Raw genomic sequence first — 22,046 nt, forward strand, 5'->3', positions numbered from 1 at the left:
CGGTGCACTTACAACGGCTAGTGCCGGTCATATCGATGGTCGCATTTTGCAAACAATTGCAGCGACGAGCTATGAGGCAAGTAGCTCGGTATATTTGATTTTGCTGCTGTAGAACGACAAGGTGGAGGTGGGGCAGAAACGCGCAAATAGACGACGATGCTTACAAAGGTAACTCCAATGTTAGCATTTTTTTTTTGCGTATTAGTAGGTATGACTAGAGGGGATGACAAACTGGTTTTCCATTTTTATTTTAATCAGGTTTTAGAGCTATGTATTCAAGAATTAAAAATGTGTAAATTCTATTGTAGGACTCCTCGTTATTGCTATTCGTGTTATAGAGCAATTACAGCACAAAACGCAAATCGCAAATAGGTCGCAACGTTTACTGAAATTTCTCATCAATACTTTGATACATTTTCAAGTCTACGTTTTGAAAAAGGCCTGTCGAAGAAAAAGAGTTTTTTATAAATTGAATCTTCTTGCAAAAGTAGTACCGCATGTCTTTTTTTCGGTTAGCGCTTCAATCGATTGTCTTCGCCATTGGTCCCAGACTATCGGGAGCCTTATCGTGGTTATAGGCATAATTTACTACCACGCCTATACTGACAACATTGGGAGTTCCAGCAGCTGATTGAGATACCAATCAGTATCTGTCTGGTAGATGGAAGAGTCGGAAAATTTAAAAAAAGAAAACTGATTTTCACATTTTCTATTGGAGATTTATCTTTGGAAAGCATTGTCTACTATAGTTATCGAACATCAGAATGATAAAGTCAGACTCACCAATTATATTTTCTTCAGGGGGCGATGAAATTTCAAATGTCAATTGAATTTAATTTCACTGACATTTCAAGGCCCTGGTAGATGGAAACAACTATTGTATTTTTTTGAATTGTCTTACAACAACGGGTCATTTTCATTAGAATCTGCGTGGTATTAGTGGATTAGCTCCCAAAATTTGCAAAAAAGAATGATAATAAATCTTCTAGCTGTTTAGTGGAATAACTCCAAGTACCGTCGTGCGGGGTGACATTGGTCCATAAGGGTGACTTTGGGCCAAGATTTTTACAGCAAACTAAAACCAGAATAATGAAAACAATGTGACAAGCTTCAAGAATACGTTATAAATAGCCACTGGATGGTCATGGATTAGTTTTTTGCCTCCCGTGCTAGTTAAGAGATGCATCGAAAAGGGCGGTCAAAGTCACCCCCTAGGACCAATGTTACCCCGAACGACGGTAGATGAAAACCCGAATTTAGTACTATACCTTATAATTCCACTAGATTTTGTATCCTTTGACAGATACGCGTATTTCGACCTCAACTGTAAGGCCGTCTTCAGTACACGACACTGAAGACGGCCTTACATTTGAGGTTGAAATACGCCTATCTGTCGATGGATACAAACTCTAGTAGATTTGAATGGTATAGTACTGAATTCGGTTTTTCATCTACTTGCAAAAAGAAGTAAATCTATAAAGTAATTGCAAATTTTGTTACTAATTATAACAATTAAAGAAAAATGTCTGAAATTAGAGCTACAAACTCTGCCTGATGTTCTTTTACTTAATACTGAGAACAACATTCATTCACTGAAATTGAGTATAAAGATACATTCTACTCTTTTCATAACGAATTTACTTCAAAATTTATTTCAAACGTATGGTCCAGTCAGACTTCGTTTTGCCATCAAGTAGACTGTTCAAAAACGTCATGTAATCCTCCATACAAAATGACTCATTAATCTTTTCCCGTTTTCCCGATTTTTTCGGAGACTTTCCCATATAGTTTCGTCACACTATCATGGTGCATCCCTTGTCGAGTGCAACTGTGAAAAACTTACGTCAATCCATTCATCGGTTCTCAAGCCATTTCGTGACATACAAACACTACTCTATTTTCATTTATATAGAAGATAGAAGAAGAAGATTAATTTATCTAATAGTCTCCGAAATGTGGCCTCTTCCCAGGCTTTCAAGGGTTAACAAAGACTTTTAGGGGTAGAACACTATTTTTTGACCGACAACGATTCTGTGGCAATTTTTTGATTTTCATACAAAGTAGGTCGAAATCGTATGAATGGGTCGAAAATTGCCCCATGTTTTGTTCTCAAGATATTGTGTATTTTAGAAAAATATACTCTAAAATGGGATGTTGAGGACACGTATGATGTTAAGGGAATGAACTTCTCTATCAAGTTTGACAAGTTAGAGAAACGCTGAAAATCAATATATCAGTAATTTATATTGCTTGATTTGTTCGGATTATTATGAATTATGAATTGTGGACATTTTTAAATATTGTGTACGAGATTTATGGGCTCAAAATATTTGTTTACAATTCTAAGAACATTATTGAGGAAAATATTGGATTCACTTAGCAGATAAATTTCTTAAGCCTGTACAAAACGTTTACATTTGGGCCAGAAAAACATGGTTACTCAATTTTATTCAGATGTTTCCGTTCATTTAAGCCCAAAAATACAGTTTTTTGAAGGTTTTGTCAGTAGAAGCATTAACCTAAGAATGCTAATGCCGCTAATGTCACCAACATCTGTAATTTGTTTTCCGTGTCCTTTCCAAAACGTCAGATAAGAACAACCCCAGTGTTAAAAAGTTGAACACCTGTTGCGTTTTTGTCGACTAAGTAAACGTCAAATATGATCAAAAGTATTAAGTTTCAAATTTGCACTCATTTTTCAAATTAAAGTGATGTAGCCGTTATTTGAGAGGTAAAATTGGTCAAAGTAATAGCAAGAACACGATTTTCTTCTTCTTGGTTTTACGTCCTTATTGGGACAAAGCCTGCTTCTCAGCTTAGTATTCAATGAGCACTTCCACAGTTATCAACTGAAAGCTTTTCTTTGCTAAAGTTGCCATGTTTCGCATTTTTATATCGTGTGACAGGTACAATGATACTCTATGCCCAGGGAAGTGAAGGAAATTTACATTACGAAAAGATCCGGAACCGACCGGGAATCGAACCCAGACATCTTCAGCATGGCTTTGCTTTGTAGCCGCGGACTCTAACCACTCGGTGTAGCAAGGCCCACGATCTATCGTGTTATTTAATAAAATCGGGATTTCATGAACCATTTTAGGACCTTATTAGGATGATGAAGCAGACAACAGTTTATGAGAATTTTACTTCGGTTCCAATTTCTGATAACTTATGGAATGTTTGAGTATGGAAAACGTATCTCTTTGAAAATAAGGGGGTGTTAAGGAATAATCTCTTCTGCTTCTTATAGGCTTCTCAACTCATTTGTTCTATGCTGTAATATATTTCAATATACCTTTGGTTTATTCCGTGAAATACAACTGCAATATAAAAGATAAGGGGTCAATTTTAAATAACTAAATAAATGTTTAACGGTCTAAATGAAAACGGATAGAGAAAAGATACAAATTATTATTTTAGAATTGAAATTTTGCGTAGAATTTGTTTTGCTTTTTCAGCCTGATTACAAATCATCAAAGGTAAAAAATCTTACCAAAACATTTTTGAACATTTGACTATCCTAAGCTATATGGCCAAACTTAGAGCTAGATTTGCTTCTCTGAGTTTTGTTTCTAATAGTCCTTATTACTTATTGCAACATTTTAATTGCACGTCAGTCAATTTTGTTGCATTTTTAATAACAGTGCCACTTTTTTGCTTAATTCGTTTCAAACTAAGTGCACCCCGAGTCAACCTATTTGTAGTCACTAAGAAGCCAGCCAGCCACCACCCACAGAATCGCATCGGCCCCCATTGCATTCACTGGTTGCCGTCGTTGCCGGTCGCATGTTTGATTTATTCACGAACCTCACGCACGTGTCATTTGTCGAGCAGCAGCTAGTGGCCGCGGGCCTGGCGCGAACTAAAATACGAATAGGAAAAACGTGCCCTTTAACCCCCCATCACCTACCTTGTAGTTCGATATAATATGTGCCAATAAAGTGTGCCGCTGAGGGGGCGCGTGGCTGTACAAGGAGAATTTTACGCGCAAAAATAAACAAACTCAACGGATGGTCGGCTTTGATGCCAATCGGCTTTGCATACATATGTGGTTATTATATGTGATACTTGTAGGCAGTTTATACATATAGTATATACAAACACATATCATCGAATTGACAATCGGCGGAAGTAGAGCGATTAGATCTATCTCCCTATCTACTAATTGTGGTGGTGTAAATCTATCTAATCACATTTTCTGTGCTCATTGAAGGCTATTTAACATGCATTTATGATCTTAACTGTAAAAGGCACGATCAAATTAAAAGCCAGTAATTCATTCGACAATCATTTTTACAAGTAACGAATTTGATTCGTTCCAACAAATCTGAAGGCTATACAAGCGATCTTGCATTTGGAGACATAGAAAAAGCATTCGACAGTGTTTGGAATGAAGGCTTGATTGTAAAATTAAAAAAACTTTAATTTTCAAACATACATTGTTAGAATAATCCAAAGTTATTTGTCAAACCGTACACTTCAGGTTAGTTATCAGAACTCCAAGTATGAAAGACTTCCTTTAAGAGCTGGTGTTCCTCAAGGCAGCATTTTGGGATCAATATGATACAATTTATTCACATGTTACTTACCTGAGTTACCCCAGCGATGACAAAAATCTTTGTTTGCGGATGATACAGGCCTCACCGCCAAAGGACGAAGCCTGCGTGTCATCTGCAGTAGATTGCAAAAAAGTTTAGATATTTTTTCTTAATACTTGAAAAAAATGCAAGATTTCTCCCAATGCTTCCAAAACTCAACTAATAATATTCCCATATAAACCAAAGGCTCTTTATTAGAAATCTTCAAGTAGGCATGTTGTCACGATGGGAGAGGTTCCAATAAACTGGTCAGATGGAGTTAAGTAACTGGGGTTTATGCTAGATAAACATTTAACTTTCAAAAACCACATTGAGGGCATTCAAGCCAAATGTAATAAATGTATAAAATGTCTGTATCCACTTATTAACAGAAAATTGAAACTTTGTCTTAAGAACAAGCTTTTGATCCTTGATCAAATTATCAGGCAGCCATGTTGTATGCTGTACCAATATGCACTAGCTGTTGTAATACCAGAGCTTTCACTGCAGAGGATTCATAATAATAATTTGAAAATGATTCTGGAGCTCCCTTACTGGTTTAGTGCTAATGAGTAACATAAAACATCCAATGTTGAAACCTAGGAACAAATGTCGAATAAAGTTATCAATAATTTCAGACAAAAATCGTTGCAATCATCATCATCATGAAATCACCTGTAAAAGTTATCTGACCATTAGAATCGAACTTTACGATCAGGGAAACTGGAGAAGCAATATGATCATGCCATCAAAGTGGCATGAAGTAGCACTGTAGTTTAAACTTAGGTACTGACCACACCTTCATACACGTTACCTATCAATTTCAATTTATCTTACTTCCCAAATTGGAATCAGCTCCGATCATTCAGGAAGGAAACCCATCGACAATCCAATTCGTTAGTTAGCGATCAAGCGGGACGGCTAATTACGATCAATCAGCTCCATCCCGTTAATGCCCATATCCAGCTGGAATTAGCCGTCGCTCAAATGCACATCTGAGCGACAGCAACAACATGTGCGCTTGTTGATTTTTTGATAAGATCAAGCTATTTTCTCGGTTTAGTAGGTAGAGGTGGAGACGCAGCATCACCCACGTCTGCGCGTGCAAAATGCAGCTCGCCAATCGAGCACGTTTTTTTTATTATTATTTGCACCTAGAAGTGACTATATTTATCAGCACCCTGGCAACGCTTCGCAGAGGGGTGATTAGGGTAAAACTAACACGCTTTGATTTTTCATTTATTTAGCAGATTTTTTTTGCCAGATTAAGATCTCTTTTTCATAATGACTACATGGCTGGGGAAAATCCAAGTAAATGTTTTTTTTTATTTTTTTGGCATCTTTAGGTGGCTTATTATCACTTGAAAGACCTTTCAAGATGACATTGAACAAACGTTCATGTTTGTCGTCATATGTCAAAATTTTGCTTCTTCCCAAGATGTTTGAGAAGAAGTAAGCGATCTTTAAGAGTTTCCGGCAAAACGCGATTTCCGGCAAAAGGAAACCTTGATTCTTCTAATGGAGTTCAAGATCTCCTGCCTAAATCCTCCAAATTCGGAACAACTAACCACGATACGCCGAACCCTCTGTTTCCTCACTTGATCGAAGAGCCTGGGCTAGATGACAGTTTGAAAACCCACGTTTTTGGAAAGAACTTGTGAATTAACAAATTCACCGTTCCATTTGTTCGTGATTGCAACCATGTGCAGTGAATAAACGAAAGAAGACGTAACCTTCTTATAGATTTGTTTTTCACAAGACGGTGTCCAAGAAGGATTACCACCGCTAGCTTTCGCTAACGGGTCCAACGAAAAATCGTAGGCTTCGGTCCAAACAAGTATCGAAAAGGGATCAATAGTAGAAAACAAAGTACAGAAATGTACTGTTTTTGTAGCACTGAGAAGTACTGTTTTTATAGCTTTAAGTAGTTTTGAAAACTTCCGAGAGCAGGAAGTATGTGTGTACGCACAGCACAAGAGTAGGATGCGCCCTGTCGGTTCTACCCTGAGTTCCCCTAAGTTCAAACATCGACCTTATAGTGCGTGGGGGGAGTGCCGATGGGTTGTTTTATTTTCTGCCCAGTTTGGGGGGAAATATTATTCACGCTTGATTTGGTGTTGATTTGCTACGACTTGCATCGCTTGCACAGCAACGTTGAAGAAAAATACGATTCCGGAATCGATTCCTACGACTTAACGATGCGGTTTGGACATTGCAACGTGAGTTTCAGTCCTTGGCGGGAAGAATTGCGGCAAAGTTGAGGAATTTTGATAGTTTTGTTGCGTGTTGAGTTCTTTCGGTTGTGAAATGCACCGGGTTGGAAGATTTGACTCTATTGGGGTGGATGCAAGCTTTGGCGTGTAGCAGAAGCAAACATGCAAGGTTGCGTTTGTGGTGTGCAAATATGGGTGTAGCCAGGATTTTCATCATGGCCCTCGTATGCATTATTCATCAATGCCTCATAAAATAACAATATTTGAATCTTTGCTAATTCTTTTGTGTACCGTGTTGACTCAAATTGCTCGGACGCTTTGATTCTAGAACACCGGCCTTATTTCATAAAAAAAGTTATTTCGTCCACTTTTATTACGTAGAGTGTAGAATACGTTTTTAATATGGATCCTAAAATGGAATTTAGTCTAAAAATATTGTTAAAAAGCCCTGACTTTTGAATCGTCCATCCATTTGAAATAGTTATTCTGAACTGTGGTATGAAACGTGAAACTTAAGGACTATAATGAACGAAATCTCTCCTTTAGAATTAAACATCTTTATTATTTTTTTCTAGAGGATTCAGATAACTGGTTTATAAGTATTGGAATAGTCTGATACTTTAATCGATGACATTGCATACTGAAAACTGTGGTCTATGAACGTCTTTAAAAATTTTAACAAAACGCATATGTACATGCAAAAAGACTGTTATATATCTTCTTTAGTTCAAAAGTTTTTGAAGTTTTTGTGATAAAAATCATTTGTTTTTCAAGGCATTTTATAAGAGTTACAAAAATAACACATCTGATATAACATACATTTTTATTTTGTCTTTTGAATGCCGTCAAATCTCAAAAACTTATTCATACAGTTTCAAGTTAAAAAAGTATACAAACTTACTTTATCGATCCTACGTGTTAAGCAGGCGGAATTCTATACGTAGCGCTCTGTACCAACTCAACTTTTAGAACGTTTAATTTCCGGATTTACAAAACGACGAAAGTAAAATTTTCAACTTTCGCAACTTAACCACTACTTTCGCCGCCATACATCAATGGAGAGACAAAGTGACTTAACCACGAATCAAAACAAAACAATACTTGAGCCGATTTTACACTGGTAGAAAAACGTCGAAAGTAACTGAATGAAACGGCTTATCATTTTTTTATAATTATTTTTGTGGGAAATAATAGAAACTACCTAGTTTTTGAACGTGAGCTGAGTGTATGCAAAATTTGAGCGAAGTACACGGCAAAAAAATGTTAAAAAGGTGATTCATTTTCAAACAGTTTTAGAAGATAGATTGTGATTTTTCCTTATTAATTTTCTCAAAACCGTATAAAAGTTACTTACGTCGATTTGAAAAAGTAATCGAGAAATGATAATTTTTTGCTTGCCCAGAGATATTTACAATCAAAGTAGGCATTTTTTTGTAAGAAAAACAACAATAACTCTCAAACGGAAGGAGATAGCCAGTTTCTTCACTCACCAAATTACGCATTTTTCAAAGCTCTAAAAGTGTTTCATAGACTACTTTGATGAGAAATTTGAATTGAAAACGATAGAGTCAGAAAAACAGTTTTGTTCGGACCACTCTATATCACCGTAGAAAAAAAGCTCTAAACCGGTCAATTTAAGAGATACAAAAAAAAACTTTTTGGCAAAGTTGCTCGAAATTGAATGGTCTACAAATTTGCTGAAGTATGCATAATATAATTTCTACAAATAAGAAAGTTATTTACACAATTTCTATAAAAATGTGGTTCACCCTTATTTTCAATAACACCAAACAAAGGGCTTAACTAATACAAACAACTTTGTAGAAGACCGTCCAATGTTTCATTTTAAACTTCTAAAGCTTGAATCGCATCATTCCGCGTAAAAGTGCTTTCGGGACCATAGTACAATGCTGGTTCTCTGTTGTGAAAAAAAAGAAGCCAAAACTTCTAATTGAAATAAAGTGAAATTCTATAAAATAATTTACTCAGAATGGTTCGAGGAATCGAAGCAAACCAATCCTGCAGAAAAACGAATTAGTCGCTTTTGAAAGTTACTAAAACAGTATAGTTACTTTCAAAACCTGACTACAAACACAATGCGAAAACCTTTGCTAGCAGCTTTTACCGCTAGTAGAGAGATGAATAAATGTATGCTTTCAGCATGTTCTTCAACACTGACAGTTACTTGAACTAGCATTATTGAGCTAATCATTTGTATATCAATGATGATTTATTTTTCTTTAGGAATAAGCTGAAATAGTTCTTTGGAATTCATTACAAAATCATGCTAACTGTAGTTCACTATTGTTTTAAATTTCGGCCAAACAACATTCGGCCAAATGGCGTTCGTCTAAATGACCCTTTCAGCCAAATGGCATTCGACCAAACAGCATTCAGCCAAATATGATGATGATGATATATGCTGCCATCTATTGTAGCAAGGTATCCACCGGTAGCAATGGCCTAATCTAACAAAACAATTTGTTCAAGATTGTATGACTATTCGTATTCAATCATACTCCTGTCTGAAGGACCAAAAACGAATGGCGGACCCGTAAGCAGAGACACTTACACGAAACCCTCAAGGAAAAAGAATCTCCTTCCAAAAGTAAGTTCACACGCACAGTCGTACAATCAAGCCCTTGCTTGTCAGAAAGACCCAATAGATGGGAAGAAGAGCCCGCCCTTTTTCCACGAAATGTTAGCGATAGGAAGTTGACAGTTTCACTCTTCCTATCCATCTCGCTTCAATCGAGTGCCCTGATGGTCCCACCCAACCCAAAATGCATATAACATTGGAAATATAACATTGGAAATATAATCAAATATAATTGGAACAACATTGGAAATATAATCAAATAACACAATTCATCATGAAAAGATCTCACCGGTTTTTTTTATCCTTGTAGTATTTTGAAGCTGGTCGTCACAACGATGTCGTCGAACTATTTCACCGTTAAAAAAGTATCATTTATGCGAAACTGTTCAAAAACCGAGAAAAAAAAAACAAACTTCCACTCCTCCGATAAAGCGATACGAAAATCAAATCCACTTGTTGGGCTTCTCGAACTGCACTACCCGAAAACCGAAAAAAAACTTTCCGACGAATCGAAAGCCAAATAAAAAAAAAAAAAAAAACACTTCTGCTACGCGAAAACTGTACCCGCTTGCTGGGCTTCTCCAAATGAAGATCGAACGGTAAAGTTGCCAAAATCAAACGGGCACTGTATTAAATTTGAAACACTCCAATTGCACACCCTGTACATGCCCAGTTTTCTAATCGTATCGTCATCTTGCTCATACCCGCTTCTCTTTCCCGCTTCCGAAAGATCACTTTAGTCAGTTGGTGTGGGTCTGAGACGAGACTCGCGAAGACGGTCTTCTTTTTCTGTGATTGCTGAGTTTTTTTCTTATTCCACTTTGTGTTTATACCAATTATGCGCATGCTGTTCAAATCCTCACATGAACCGCTCAGCAAAATATGATTGAGTTTGCATCACATCGAATCATAAATAGCCGTTTGAGTGAAACTTCATGCCAGCAAACGTAGCAGACATTTGAAATAATTAATCTTCTGCTTAGATTTATCATCAACTTTGGAAAAAACTGCTCCGCCGACTGAGGGTTTTAATAACAGTTTACTTTGAACACAATACTTTTCACTTTTTCAGCCATAAAAACGGTGGGCTGCATTTGACGTTTCGTGAGAGGGGAATCTGGGCTGCATATGACGTTGATATTTTTCCTCTTCGCGAGTCTCTCTCAGGTGTGGGTAAGCCTCGCAAGCAAAAATTCTCCACACGTTCACCTCTCACACCACACCACATCCACCCGTCCTACCTTTCACTACCACTACTACTGAGACTGCGTTCACTCATACACTAACCGCTTCCTCCGCGACGACAGCAGGTCAATCATTTTTTTTTTTCACATCAATTCCACTTTTTGAAATTCTAAATTATTAACTTTTAATCCATTTTCCAACTGAAATTTAACTTGCACTCGCGACTTTGCTCTTTTCTACGTTCGGATATGTATTTTTCGTCGATTTTACTTTGATAATTCCACATTTTTTCACTATTTGAGTACCACGTTAAAAATGCACAACCTTCCCTCAGCTAGTGCTGCCAGGATCTCTCATTCCTTCTATGTCTGACCAAACAGCATTCAGCCAAAGACCCGAAACCTTGTTAGTGGAGTTCAGGTTTTAAATATTTATTACACAAAAATGTTAATGTTAACTACGCAATAACTGATAAATAACATGTAATGTCATTATGTCAATAGGAGATTGCAAGCCTTAGTCAACCTCAGCGGATTTGATTTTTTTTTTCATTGCAAACTAGAAAACAAAATTAACGTCGCTTTTAGCGGTAAAATTGGGAAAATCCTGGAATAATTTAGGCTTAACTTTTGACAGATTTCACTAGCTTCCCAGCGTTATCTTCGAAGAATTTCTCTGATGAACTATTTACGGAATCAAAGAAATTCGCTTTTCTTCACTGTTTCTTCTTATACAATCAACAGATTTTTAATGAGATTCTCAACATTGATTTTAAGTTTGATTTTGGCAAGATTCGAAGTTTCTTAACAGACTCCGGGAAAGATGTTTGATAGACTTCTGTTAAGACTCTTAGTGGACTTAGTGATCATCAGATGATGAATTACAGATGAAAATTTTGGGCATTTCTGTCATGGATATCTGTTTTCATAATTGAATCTTTTGAAAAATTCATGATTTTTCATTTTGATAACATCCACTTACAGGGGTGCACGGAATGTTTGGTAAGCTTCTAAGGGGCAGCAGTTTCAAAACGACCAAATGTATATTCAACTAAACGTTATTTGACTAAATGTCATTCAATCAAAATCAAAATCATCGCGGTTAGTATATACTAGGGTCTGTTACAATCACTGTGTATTAACGTCAAAATATCACCCAAGTAACACGTGAAACATCTTTCAAAAAGATGCATTCTAAAAATGGTTTCAAACATGTATCAATAAAAGCATCTGTAACTTACCTAGTTCAATTAATATTAATATCGAAAGCTCATATAGTTTCATTATTGATAAACTTGCATTCCACCCTTGTTTGACGTTTAACTTAATCGAAACAACGAGATTTGTTGCAAATGTTCTCTGCAAATAGCAATGAAGTCAAGTTTATCAAAATGTATTCAGCAACTCTACAAACAAACTCTTGCAACTTCTCCCAAAATGCCTATTTTAATGTTATGTTTCAAATTATTTTCAATTAAAGCATCAGCAACTTGAGTTTATTGCATTCAAGTTCTGTTTCAATGCCCACTACTCAAGAAGTTTCATCCCAGTTGCGCGAAGGTTGCACTTAGCTACGTGTTTGACTGCTAGACGTTTGTTTGTTTCAATCCAGTTGCAATATAGTTGAGTTTCACATTACGCACCATGTAACTACGAAAACATGTTCTAGCAACAGTTTGTCTGTTTAAATGATGTTTCTCATATGTTGCACGAAAGTTTTTGCAATTAGTTTATTTGAGGTGTGGCCTAATTTCGCCATTAATGAGCTTGTATACCGAAGGGTGCAGTAAAGTAACAAACAACAAGCCTTCATTAACAGGTAATGTGGTCGTATATATATAGTGGATTGACGAAGCAATTTTTCGAAGAGCTGGTGAAGTAGTGAGTTCGATTCTCGTTTATATTTATGTTCTCATTTTTTTTCTCTTATGTATTGTGCAACAAATAAGCAATTTCAATTTAACATAAATATGTTGCAAACAGACTCCGCCTCTTTCGCTTTTTGCGTTGCAATTCAGGGCAATTGGAAGTTATATTTTCAACAATTGACAACTCTAATTAGTTTTATAAGAGATATTTTTTTCTTGAGTTGAAACAAACTGTGCTGCTTGGGAACTTTCTTAAATCTATAGAAAAATCCCTATTGGACAAAATTTTGGACTAAAGTAATTACATTATTTTCGACCAAATGTTCTTTCGAAGAAATGTCCATTCGACCAAATGTACTTTCGACTAAACTTTATTCGACCAAATGTCATACATTCGTTTAACATTACTCACAATACAGATGTAGAGAATTTAGATTTATGGTGTAGAGAAACATTAGCTAGAAATTCTCATTTATTTTTACAGGATGTAGAGGATTTATTTTGAAATAACTATTGAAGCTGCTGATTGAACTCTGAGGAATTCGCAATGATAATTTTCAACAGGTTCCTTGTTGAACCCGTTTTAAATTTTGAATAAATCATTGGCAGGAGACTGGTTTTAAGATGGACTTTATTATCCTTCAAACACATCAGTTTATTTCGAATTTATTTTCCTTTTGGATAAGAATGCAACGACATCCCTATCAGGTTGGTGCAACGGTCGCCCTCTGTTCGCCTCTGACTACGCCGTATTATGCAAATCATTCCCGCAGATAATTGACCGTATTCGCTAGAGTCAGTATTTGTCGAACAAAGTCCACTCACATACCTCAAATAGTTGATGTTTTAGTGCACTATGCAAACATTCTACATTTTTTTATTCAAATACGTACCGCGTATCTCCACGACATTCTGGATATTTAGCTTATCAAATTCCAAGAGCTCGATCACCGTCTTAAACTCCAATTCACTGGCCTAATCCTCATGCACGAAAACGGTTTCCCAAAATCAGCTCCACTTCCAACTACTCCAAACTATCGATTTGCAATTTAGCACCACTTCCGAAAATAATATATCTTCTTCGCCGTCGAACGCTTTTGGCTCCTCTCGAAGCTGCGTCCTTCAAAATTGCGATCTCAAACCCAGAATCGAAATTTCCATCCACATACGTATATCACCACAAAAACGCGTCAAAAAATCACAACCGCGGCCCAACTCGAACAACTGTTGTATCGCTATACACTCGATTTAATACTACTGCTGTACGTGAGCCACTGGCTGCTTCCGATGATGAGCTCTCGAACTAGATGACTGAACTCAGCGGCGAACGCGTCTACTGTAGTTACCGTCTCCGCCCGATACCTTGTTTGTTTGTAACGATATGCAAGGCAGAAGTAAGCGATTGCCTGTGGAGACGAAACAGCACACGGTCGGTCGGTAGGGAGGAAAATTTGCATGCTAGGGGGGAAAATCTGAAAAACAGTAGTATAGGGGAGACTTGGTCCCCTTTTTAAAGTGGCTGTTACTCAGGAAAATCATAATTTAACATGATTTCTCTTAATTAAACATGTTTTTCAAGATCACACATTACGAAATGGACAATTGCATTGAAAATGCTCAAAATTTTGATCTTCCAATGTACATTGGGCCCGATCGTAATATTAGGTGGACAAATTATTTTGACTGAATATGAAGATGATTTTTTAGAACAAAAATGTCTCCAGCTAAATTGTTACATATTTTCACATGACGTGGCATTAGGGCGGTCTAACAAAATATGGAAATATGTATGCTTTGAACATGAACATATTTCCATATACTATACTTTTTCATGCAAATTTCAACTAAAACTGAGCCATCTCTCTTATATCTGTTGAGCACCTTTTCCCATATTATACAGACATGATTTTTGTTTTGTTTTAACTTTCAATGTCAGAAAGGTATGGCTCGTTTTACATTTTCAGGGAATTATTTCGGCTGTTTTTCTTGGAAGTGATTCATTGCATATACTATGTAGTTGGAATTATTTTTTGGTTTTGTATTACAATTTCATTACAATTGATAAGAATGAGCTTAGATCAGTTTACCTCACAGACAATAGGCAATCCCGGTGCGAAATTTTTAAAATTTCATTGGATTTTTGGCTTTTCAGTACAAATGTTTGAGGTTTCTCTAAAATCCTTAGAATTCCAACAGGAATCCATATTGCTCCGACTGTTTTTTTTTTTTGCGAATCTGACTGGCAGCCTTGCGAATCCGACTGAAATCATTGTCAAACCGACTTGAATCCTTGAACATGCTTACGAATTGTTTGGAATCCTTGTGAATCCAACTGGTATCCTTGCGAATACGACAGGATTTCTTGTGAATCTGACTGGAATCCTTTTGAATCCGACTGGTATTCTTGCGAATCCGAATGGAACTCTTGTGGATATGACTAGAATCGTCGCGAATCCGATTAGTTTTTTTGTGAACCTGACTGAAATCCTTGCGAATCCAATAAAAAAATCTTATGAATCTGACTCGAATCCTTATGAATCTGACTGGAATTTGTGAATCCAACTGTCCTTGCGAATCTGACCGGAATTCTTGTAAATCTGATAGGAGTTCTTACGAATCCGACAGGTATCTTTGCGAATCCGACTGGAGTTCTTATGAAAATGACTAAAATCATCGTGAATCCGACTGGAATGCTCGTGAACCAACTGAAATTCTTGTGAATTTGACTGGAATCCTTGTGAATCCAACTGGTATCTTTACGAATCTGACAGGAATTCTTGTGAATATGAATAATCTCAAATTCGACTAGAATCCTTGTGAATCTAACTGAAATTCTTGTGAATCCGACAATAAATCTTGTGAACCCGACTGAAATCTTTGTGAATCTGACTGACATCCTAGCGAATCTCACTGAAATCGTTGTAAAATGGCCGGAATCTAACTAAATCAGACAAACATCCTTGCGAATCCAACGGCATTATTTGCGAATCTGACTTGAATTGTTGCGAATGCGAATGGAATCCTTGAGAATCCGACTGAAATAATTAAGAATTCGAATTCGATTTTACAAAGATTCCACTCAGATTCGCAAGGATTTCAGTCGGGTTTGCAAGGAATTTAGTCGGATTTATAACGAGTTTGCAAAAAAAAATATGTTGGATTTGCATGGAATCTACTTGGATTTGCGAGGATTTATTTGCGAAGATTGAGTTGGAATTACAAGGTTTCCACTTTGATTAGGAGGGATACCAGTTGGATTACCAAAAAATCTAGTTCTAGGGTTCGTAAGGGTTATAGTCAGATTCCCAAAGACTTCAGTAGAATTCGCAAGGATTCCAGTCATATTTTCGGTGATTTCAGTTGGAATCACAAGGATTCCACTTTGATTAGGAAGGATTTCATTCAAATTCTCAAAAATTCCAATCGGGTTCGTAGGAATTATGGTCGGATTCGTAAGGATTCCAGTCGAATTCTTAAGAATTCCAGTTGGAGTCATAAAAATTCCAGTCGGATTCACAAAGATTCCAATCGAATTCAAAGGAATTTCAGTCGAATTTGCTTATTATGCCAGTCGGATTCGCAAGAAAATCAAGAAGGATTCGCCAATATGCCACTCAGAATCTCAATTAGTTCAGTAGGATTATCTAGGATTTCAGTGAGAAACACATATAATTCCAGTTGAATTTACAAGGAATTCGTCAGACTCGTGAAGATTCCAGTCGGATATGCAAGGAATTCTGTTGGGTTTGCAAAAGTTATAGTCGCATTCCAGTCAGATTCACAAAGGTTCTAGTCCAATCTGCATGGGTTCTAATCGAGGATTGCAGTCAGAGTTGTCTGTTGTATCAAAAAGAATTCGCTACAAGAATCTTACGGAAATCCATAATTTCTATCAAAGCCCCAGAATTCTCGCCAGAATCACAAAATTCTTAACCTTACAGTCGTCGCGCGGTTAGGCACCGTCAGAACCACCACGCTGCTGTTTTGAGCGAAAAGCGAGCTTTTTTGACCAGTGTTGTACAAAATACAACAGCGTGACGACTGAAGTGATAAGAGGAATCCAATATTTTCAGAATTTCTACCAGAATTGCATCGGATTCATAGAATTCTCATCATCTCCTCAAGTTTTTTTTTGAGTGACCAGCCCACTTGAGTCTGCCAGTAGGTGATATAATAAAAAAAAAACACTGTTCTTCAGATTTGGAACAGCTTGTTCGAACAAAGCACCAGCACCGACATAAGAGCAACGAAAAATCTATGACTTACACAGAGTTACAATCATATTTTTTTTCTCGCTGTCTTAATTATTATGGATTTATATATATTGCGTATGTAAAAACACACCGCAATAATAGATACAAAAATGTACAGCAAAATATCGTGTATCATAATTTTTTTTAAATTTCATTAAATAACATGACAAATGCGAATACAGTCCAAACTACAAATTATTTTCAATATTACCATTGAAGCGTGCGATAAATACGACTGAGAGTGTTTTTACTTTTTGTCTGTGGTATTGGTGTGTATATTGATCTTTCTGCGTCAACTATTTTAAGCTACGTTGTCTCTTTTCTATAGACTCAATAAGGCGTTAGATTTGTTAAGAGACGATCCAGAATTGTGTACAATATTGTTAATCAAGGATACGGGTCTCAACATCATCAAAATGTTCCTTACGAGCTGAGTCTATGAGTTTCCTAACTGTACCCTGGAGAATCCTTAAGGGATTCTTCGTTCTTGTGGGACTTTTCAGAAATTTAAACGAATTCATGAGGATATCTGCAGATTCCAAGTGGACACTGAGAGCTTCTTGAGGGATCGTTAGAGTGTATAACTGGTTATGGAGGATTATGTCCAAAATCTGGTGATTCCTAATAAACTCTAGGGCGTCTTGTAAATTTTAAGCGGGATAATGTGAATTTCTAGTAGTATTTTTAATATTTTCGGCGAACGCTTGAGGGTTTTGAAAAGGTTCCCAGAGGAATTTAAGGTGGTAGCCTAATAATAATAAACTTTTAATTTTTTTCATCGGAGACTTGAGAATTTACGGCAACATCGCAGCGGAATTCCAAGATGTTAACTCATAGCAAGATCTTGAGAACGCTATGCGAGAGCTTGGCAAGACGCTTCAGAGCTCAAGCGTTTTTTCTGTAGATATCTTATGAGAACCTGAAGATTCTTATAAGGTTCTTGAGGTTTCATAATAGGATACTGTAAAATTCAGTTGATTTCATAAGGCAGGTGTATAACATATATCAAGCAGAATTATAAATTATTTCAAGTAAAAATTAAATTCTACACAATTACAAGACACTTATGCATCTTCTCATGTTTATGTTTGCCCTTTTGATACAGTCAATCATTCATTATTAAATGCTTTACTTTATAAGAAACATAAATTGAAGGAGCAATTCTGAACTTACCGAATTTATGCTTTAGTCCAAAAGTTAAACTGATTTTAAATGTTCATTTAATTAGAAAAAAAAGTAATGCCGTTTTGCAATATCCAGCGCTTTTGATTCGCAAATACGTCTTTAAAAGAAAACAATTTTGTTTTCGTTTTCTCTCATAGTTCCAAGAAAATGTCCAGTTCTTCAATAAAAGTCACTTATGCGATTATTGGTTTTACAAGGCCCTCTTATACAAAAATTATGCATAAAGCTTCTAAAAAATAATTGAAGACGTTGAGGCGTAAAACACGACCAGAAAATCGTTTGTCAGATTTAATATAACGGAGCTATAGATTCAAAGCATAGTATAACCCTTCGGGGAAATGCTTCGAAGTGAACCTTTTCGAAGTCTCAACGCCTTATGATTCCATAAAAATGATGTATTACCATTGTAATGATGCTTTCAAAACCAATAGCTGAAAAATAAAATTTGAAATATGGGTTCCGTTTTTGGCAACTGAAAATTTCAACTTTGTTGCCAAAAACGGAATCTCACTGTATTCGAATTTTACTTCACATTTAGGTATTGCAATGCCCCTTGCTTCCAATGTGATCTATAAGAGGTGTGGAGAAAGTCGTTGTGTGATTGTATTAGTGCACAAAACAATCAAAAAACAAATTAGGGGGGAGATGAGTGACGTCATGCCATTTCAATAAAATACTGTGAGTGCATGCAGTCGTCTAGGAAATAATTGAAAGTGGAGCTGATAGGATTGAGAATCGCTTCATATGATATTTGAAAAGTAGCAGGGATCAGAATCAAACTCAGCATGAGTAATCAAATGGCTGCAAAGCTGATTTGAGTCAGTTAACACCAAATCAAACGTAGAAGGGTTTCTAGAAGAGGAAAAACAGGTAGGGCTATCAGGGTATTGGAATGAGAAATATCCTGAAGAGCCCTCATCAAACAAAATTGTACCGTTGGAATTGCTGTGCGAATTATTCCATAAGCGATGTTTTGCATTTAAATTTCGAATGACAAAAAAATTGACTTATGGCGTTTAAATTTCCGTAAGACAGTTTGAAGCAAATTAACTTGCTACCCAGTGCATTGAAAAGGCAAATATGCAGCTATGAAAGTATATATACCAAGTTGTGTTTCAACAGAAACACCCAAAGGTTAAAAGAAAAAAGTTGATGTTTTATTTGCCTATGAATGATGATTGCAACTCCATCAAATACTCCATGCAGTCGATCATAACGATAAATAAAAAAGTTGGATTTCTTATGGGTTTGGATCCAGGTTTCAAATAAGTTTTATTTATAACTGTTATATGTATGTTATTAGCTGTTAATTAAGAAATTTACAGTTTTTTTTTCTTTTTACCATTAAAAAAAAGCATTAAATTCTAAATTTATTAAAAAATATTCGGGTTCATTAGAGAATCCAATAATAATTTTATTAGTAAATTTTACACCAACTTGGACTGCATCAACCATAGTGGTGATTTTGATGCATCAATCATTTGATTAAATTGTTCAAGTCAAAACTCAAAATCAGAGGGAGACATGTTACTAGAAGATGTTACATTTTTTGTTGAGATTTTCCGTCGATGAAGAAGCGGAATAAAAGTTTCTTGCAACGGCATATGCAGGTAGGAAGAAAATAAGAGGAACTGAAATTACCTGCTCCAATATTGGAATAGGAGTTAACTCGGATATTTCCCTTAAACATGATTGTAATTTACGTGATGGATATAACTCTTAAACAAGCGATCGTTATGAAAAATGAGATTTGTTGGAGTTTCTGCCTTGGGACTTCCGGTTACGAAAACCGTTGCCGTTCATCTTCCTTGTACGAGCCACAACGATTCGTTTGCGCGAAGGGCAATCCCAAAAGATAGACTTATGCTTGCCCCCTCAATTTGCACGTACAAACTTTTTGCTATCTTCCATCACAGGACAGCTGTCCGTAACGTGAGAAAAACCTCCGCAAATCATGCATGTAGCATCCATGCGGCAATGATTAGTACCATGGCCTCACTTTTGGCACCGACGGCACTGAACGGGATCCTGGAAGTTTCCTCCAGATGTCAAGAAATGTTCCCATGTCTTACGGTCATCGAACATAAGTCTAGCTTTTTCTGAATCTTCTAAATTATTTAGATCACTTTTGTCTCCCAGTCTCCCCTACGGAGGAAACAGATGACTAATGGGCCGCACGAACGGTGCGCGGGAAAAGGTTCAAGAACCAAGAATAAACATGAGAGTGTGACGACGCGACGGTACGGTGCAGAGTGTAGGTTGCAAAAACACCGAAAGTGCCGACGATTTTACACACCTGATCCGAGAATAAGAGACGTGTGGGTTGCTTGCTGGTTTTGAATGGGTGTTGGTGTGTGAAAATTGAGTGACAGCGTGTGTGAGGAAAATTGCGCGCGTGAGTTTGATTTAGGTACTCTTTTGATTTTACGTTTGCCTTTGCTCTGGAATGCTCTGGTACGCTATGGACTCTGGATAATTTCATATATTGATATAGATATATATTAATTGCTAGTAGCTTAGAAGATTTCCATTCACTTTTTTCAGGCATTGAAAAAAGGTTATCAATAAATTTTATACCTGGTGAAATTCATAACACTGTGGCTGTAATTTCATCCATTTTCAATAGTATAGTGAATGACAGAAATGAGAAAAAAGAAATTCTAATGTAAACCAATTTGCGAATAATCCAGCTGCTCAATTTTTTGATATTCCTATTCTCTTGGGCGGCACTTTTTATTTCGGGTTTGCCTGTTTATTAGTCTCTTTTGGAATTTATGTAGCAATCTTGATCTGGATCTCCAACTGGAAATTCGTCAGGAGCTTCACGTGGAGTTTCTCCAAATCTTAATCTGGAAATCTTTTGGGAGTTCCATCTGCAGTTTCTGCGGGTTGCAGTTGTAATTCTTTTATAAGTTTCATCTACAATTATCGCGGATGTTTCACCTAGAGTTCTGACAGAAGTTACATCTAGAGCGTGTCCAAGATTTCCACATAAAATTTCTGTAAGAGGCCTTCCTTAGCCGAGTGGTTAGAGTTCGCGGCTACAATGCAAAACCATGCTGAAGGTGTCTGGGTTCGATTCCCGGTTGGTCCTGGATCTTGCAAAAAAGGCAACTTTGGCAAAGAAAGTTTTCAGTTAGTTCTCATAAGAACACTAAGCTGAGAAGCAGTCTCTTTCCCAGTGAGGACGTAATGCCAAGAAGAAGAAGATTCTGATCACCAAATTCTCAATCGCAAATCAAGTACACAACTTGGCACAACTGAAATATCAACTCTGAAAACTTAGGACATTATGCAATGTAGGACGAATGCAGGTTGGTATCATGGCAAACGATGTCAAGTTATGTTCTAGCAGTAAACTACTGCTAGAAGCCTTGCAGACCCAGACAACCAGAAGTAGCATAAATATTTACTTGAGTGCTTCTCAACCGGTAGTCCGCGAACCCCCAGGGGCCGTAACTACTTCTTTGAGGGTCCGCTAAACCGTTGAGAATTAGGATAGTTTGTCCTTGATTAATGAATGAATGTGAGGGAACTTTCAACTTGCTTTGGAGTTTTTCTGTAGATCTTTGTTATTTCACAAACAATTCATCGACAGAATTTGAAACAAAATAAAAAATTTCTCTGTTTTCACTCAAATTACCTGATTTTTTGGGGTGGATTTATGACTTACATACGTTATAGTGATCTTTGGTAGATTTCTGTGAAGAAGTAATACGTTGTGGATGCCTGACAGTGTTTTGTATTTTTGATTGGCATGATTTTCGGATTTCTGGTGAAGTCGTTGAAAGATGATTTAAAGGTAGAAAATGTTTAGTTAACTCCTGAGAAGATAGTTGACAAATTGATTGAGGGATTTTTTTATTTGAAATATTCCCTAGTAGGCAAGCATATCTAATTACTGTAACATTTTTATACATTTTGGCAAGGGTTATTCTGAATGAGACTAGGATAAATTTACCAAAAAAAATCTCCAATGTTAAAGCGAATCAAGTGGTTAATTTCCCTACTAGCACTGCATTAGTCATTGTTGGATTTTTCACGGATCTTCTATGGATTTTTTAATCGAGTTTTAGGAATGATACTTCCTAAATTCTTAATTTATTTCTTAATGAACGCCTCCTCTCAGCAGAATTATTGCTTTATCTGTGGTGGATAAGCGGCTTG

At 36.6% G+C, this 22,046-nt stretch overlaps 1 protein-coding gene across 4 annotated transcripts in view; it reads right to left on the reverse strand.

Annotated features, from left to right (window-relative positions):
• Positions 1-22,046, reverse strand: part of LOC5568002 (dual specificity protein phosphatase 3) — a 126,032-nt gene that overhangs the window by 58,831 nt on the left and 45,155 nt on the right. Inside the window, exon 1 of one of the 4 annotated variants that reach the window (XM_021847862.1) lies at positions 13,335-13,781. The exons of 2 other annotated variants lie outside the window; for them this stretch is intronic. In XM_021847862.1, coding sequence (XP_021703554.1) covers positions 13,335-13,352 — 18 coding nt within the window. In that variant the 5' untranslated portion in view covers positions 13,353-13,781. Of the gene's footprint in view, positions 1-13,334; positions 13,782-22,046 lie in introns of those variants that run through there. One more of the 4 variants, XM_001657762.2, reaches the window with a different exon arrangement.

This window comes from Aedes aegypti, chromosome 2 (genome assembly GCF_002204515.2).
Source record: "Aedes aegypti strain LVP_AGWG chromosome 2, AaegL5.0 Primary Assembly, whole genome shotgun sequence".
In the NCBI taxonomy this organism is placed as follows: domain Eukaryota; kingdom Metazoa; phylum Arthropoda; class Insecta; order Diptera; family Culicidae; genus Aedes; species Aedes aegypti.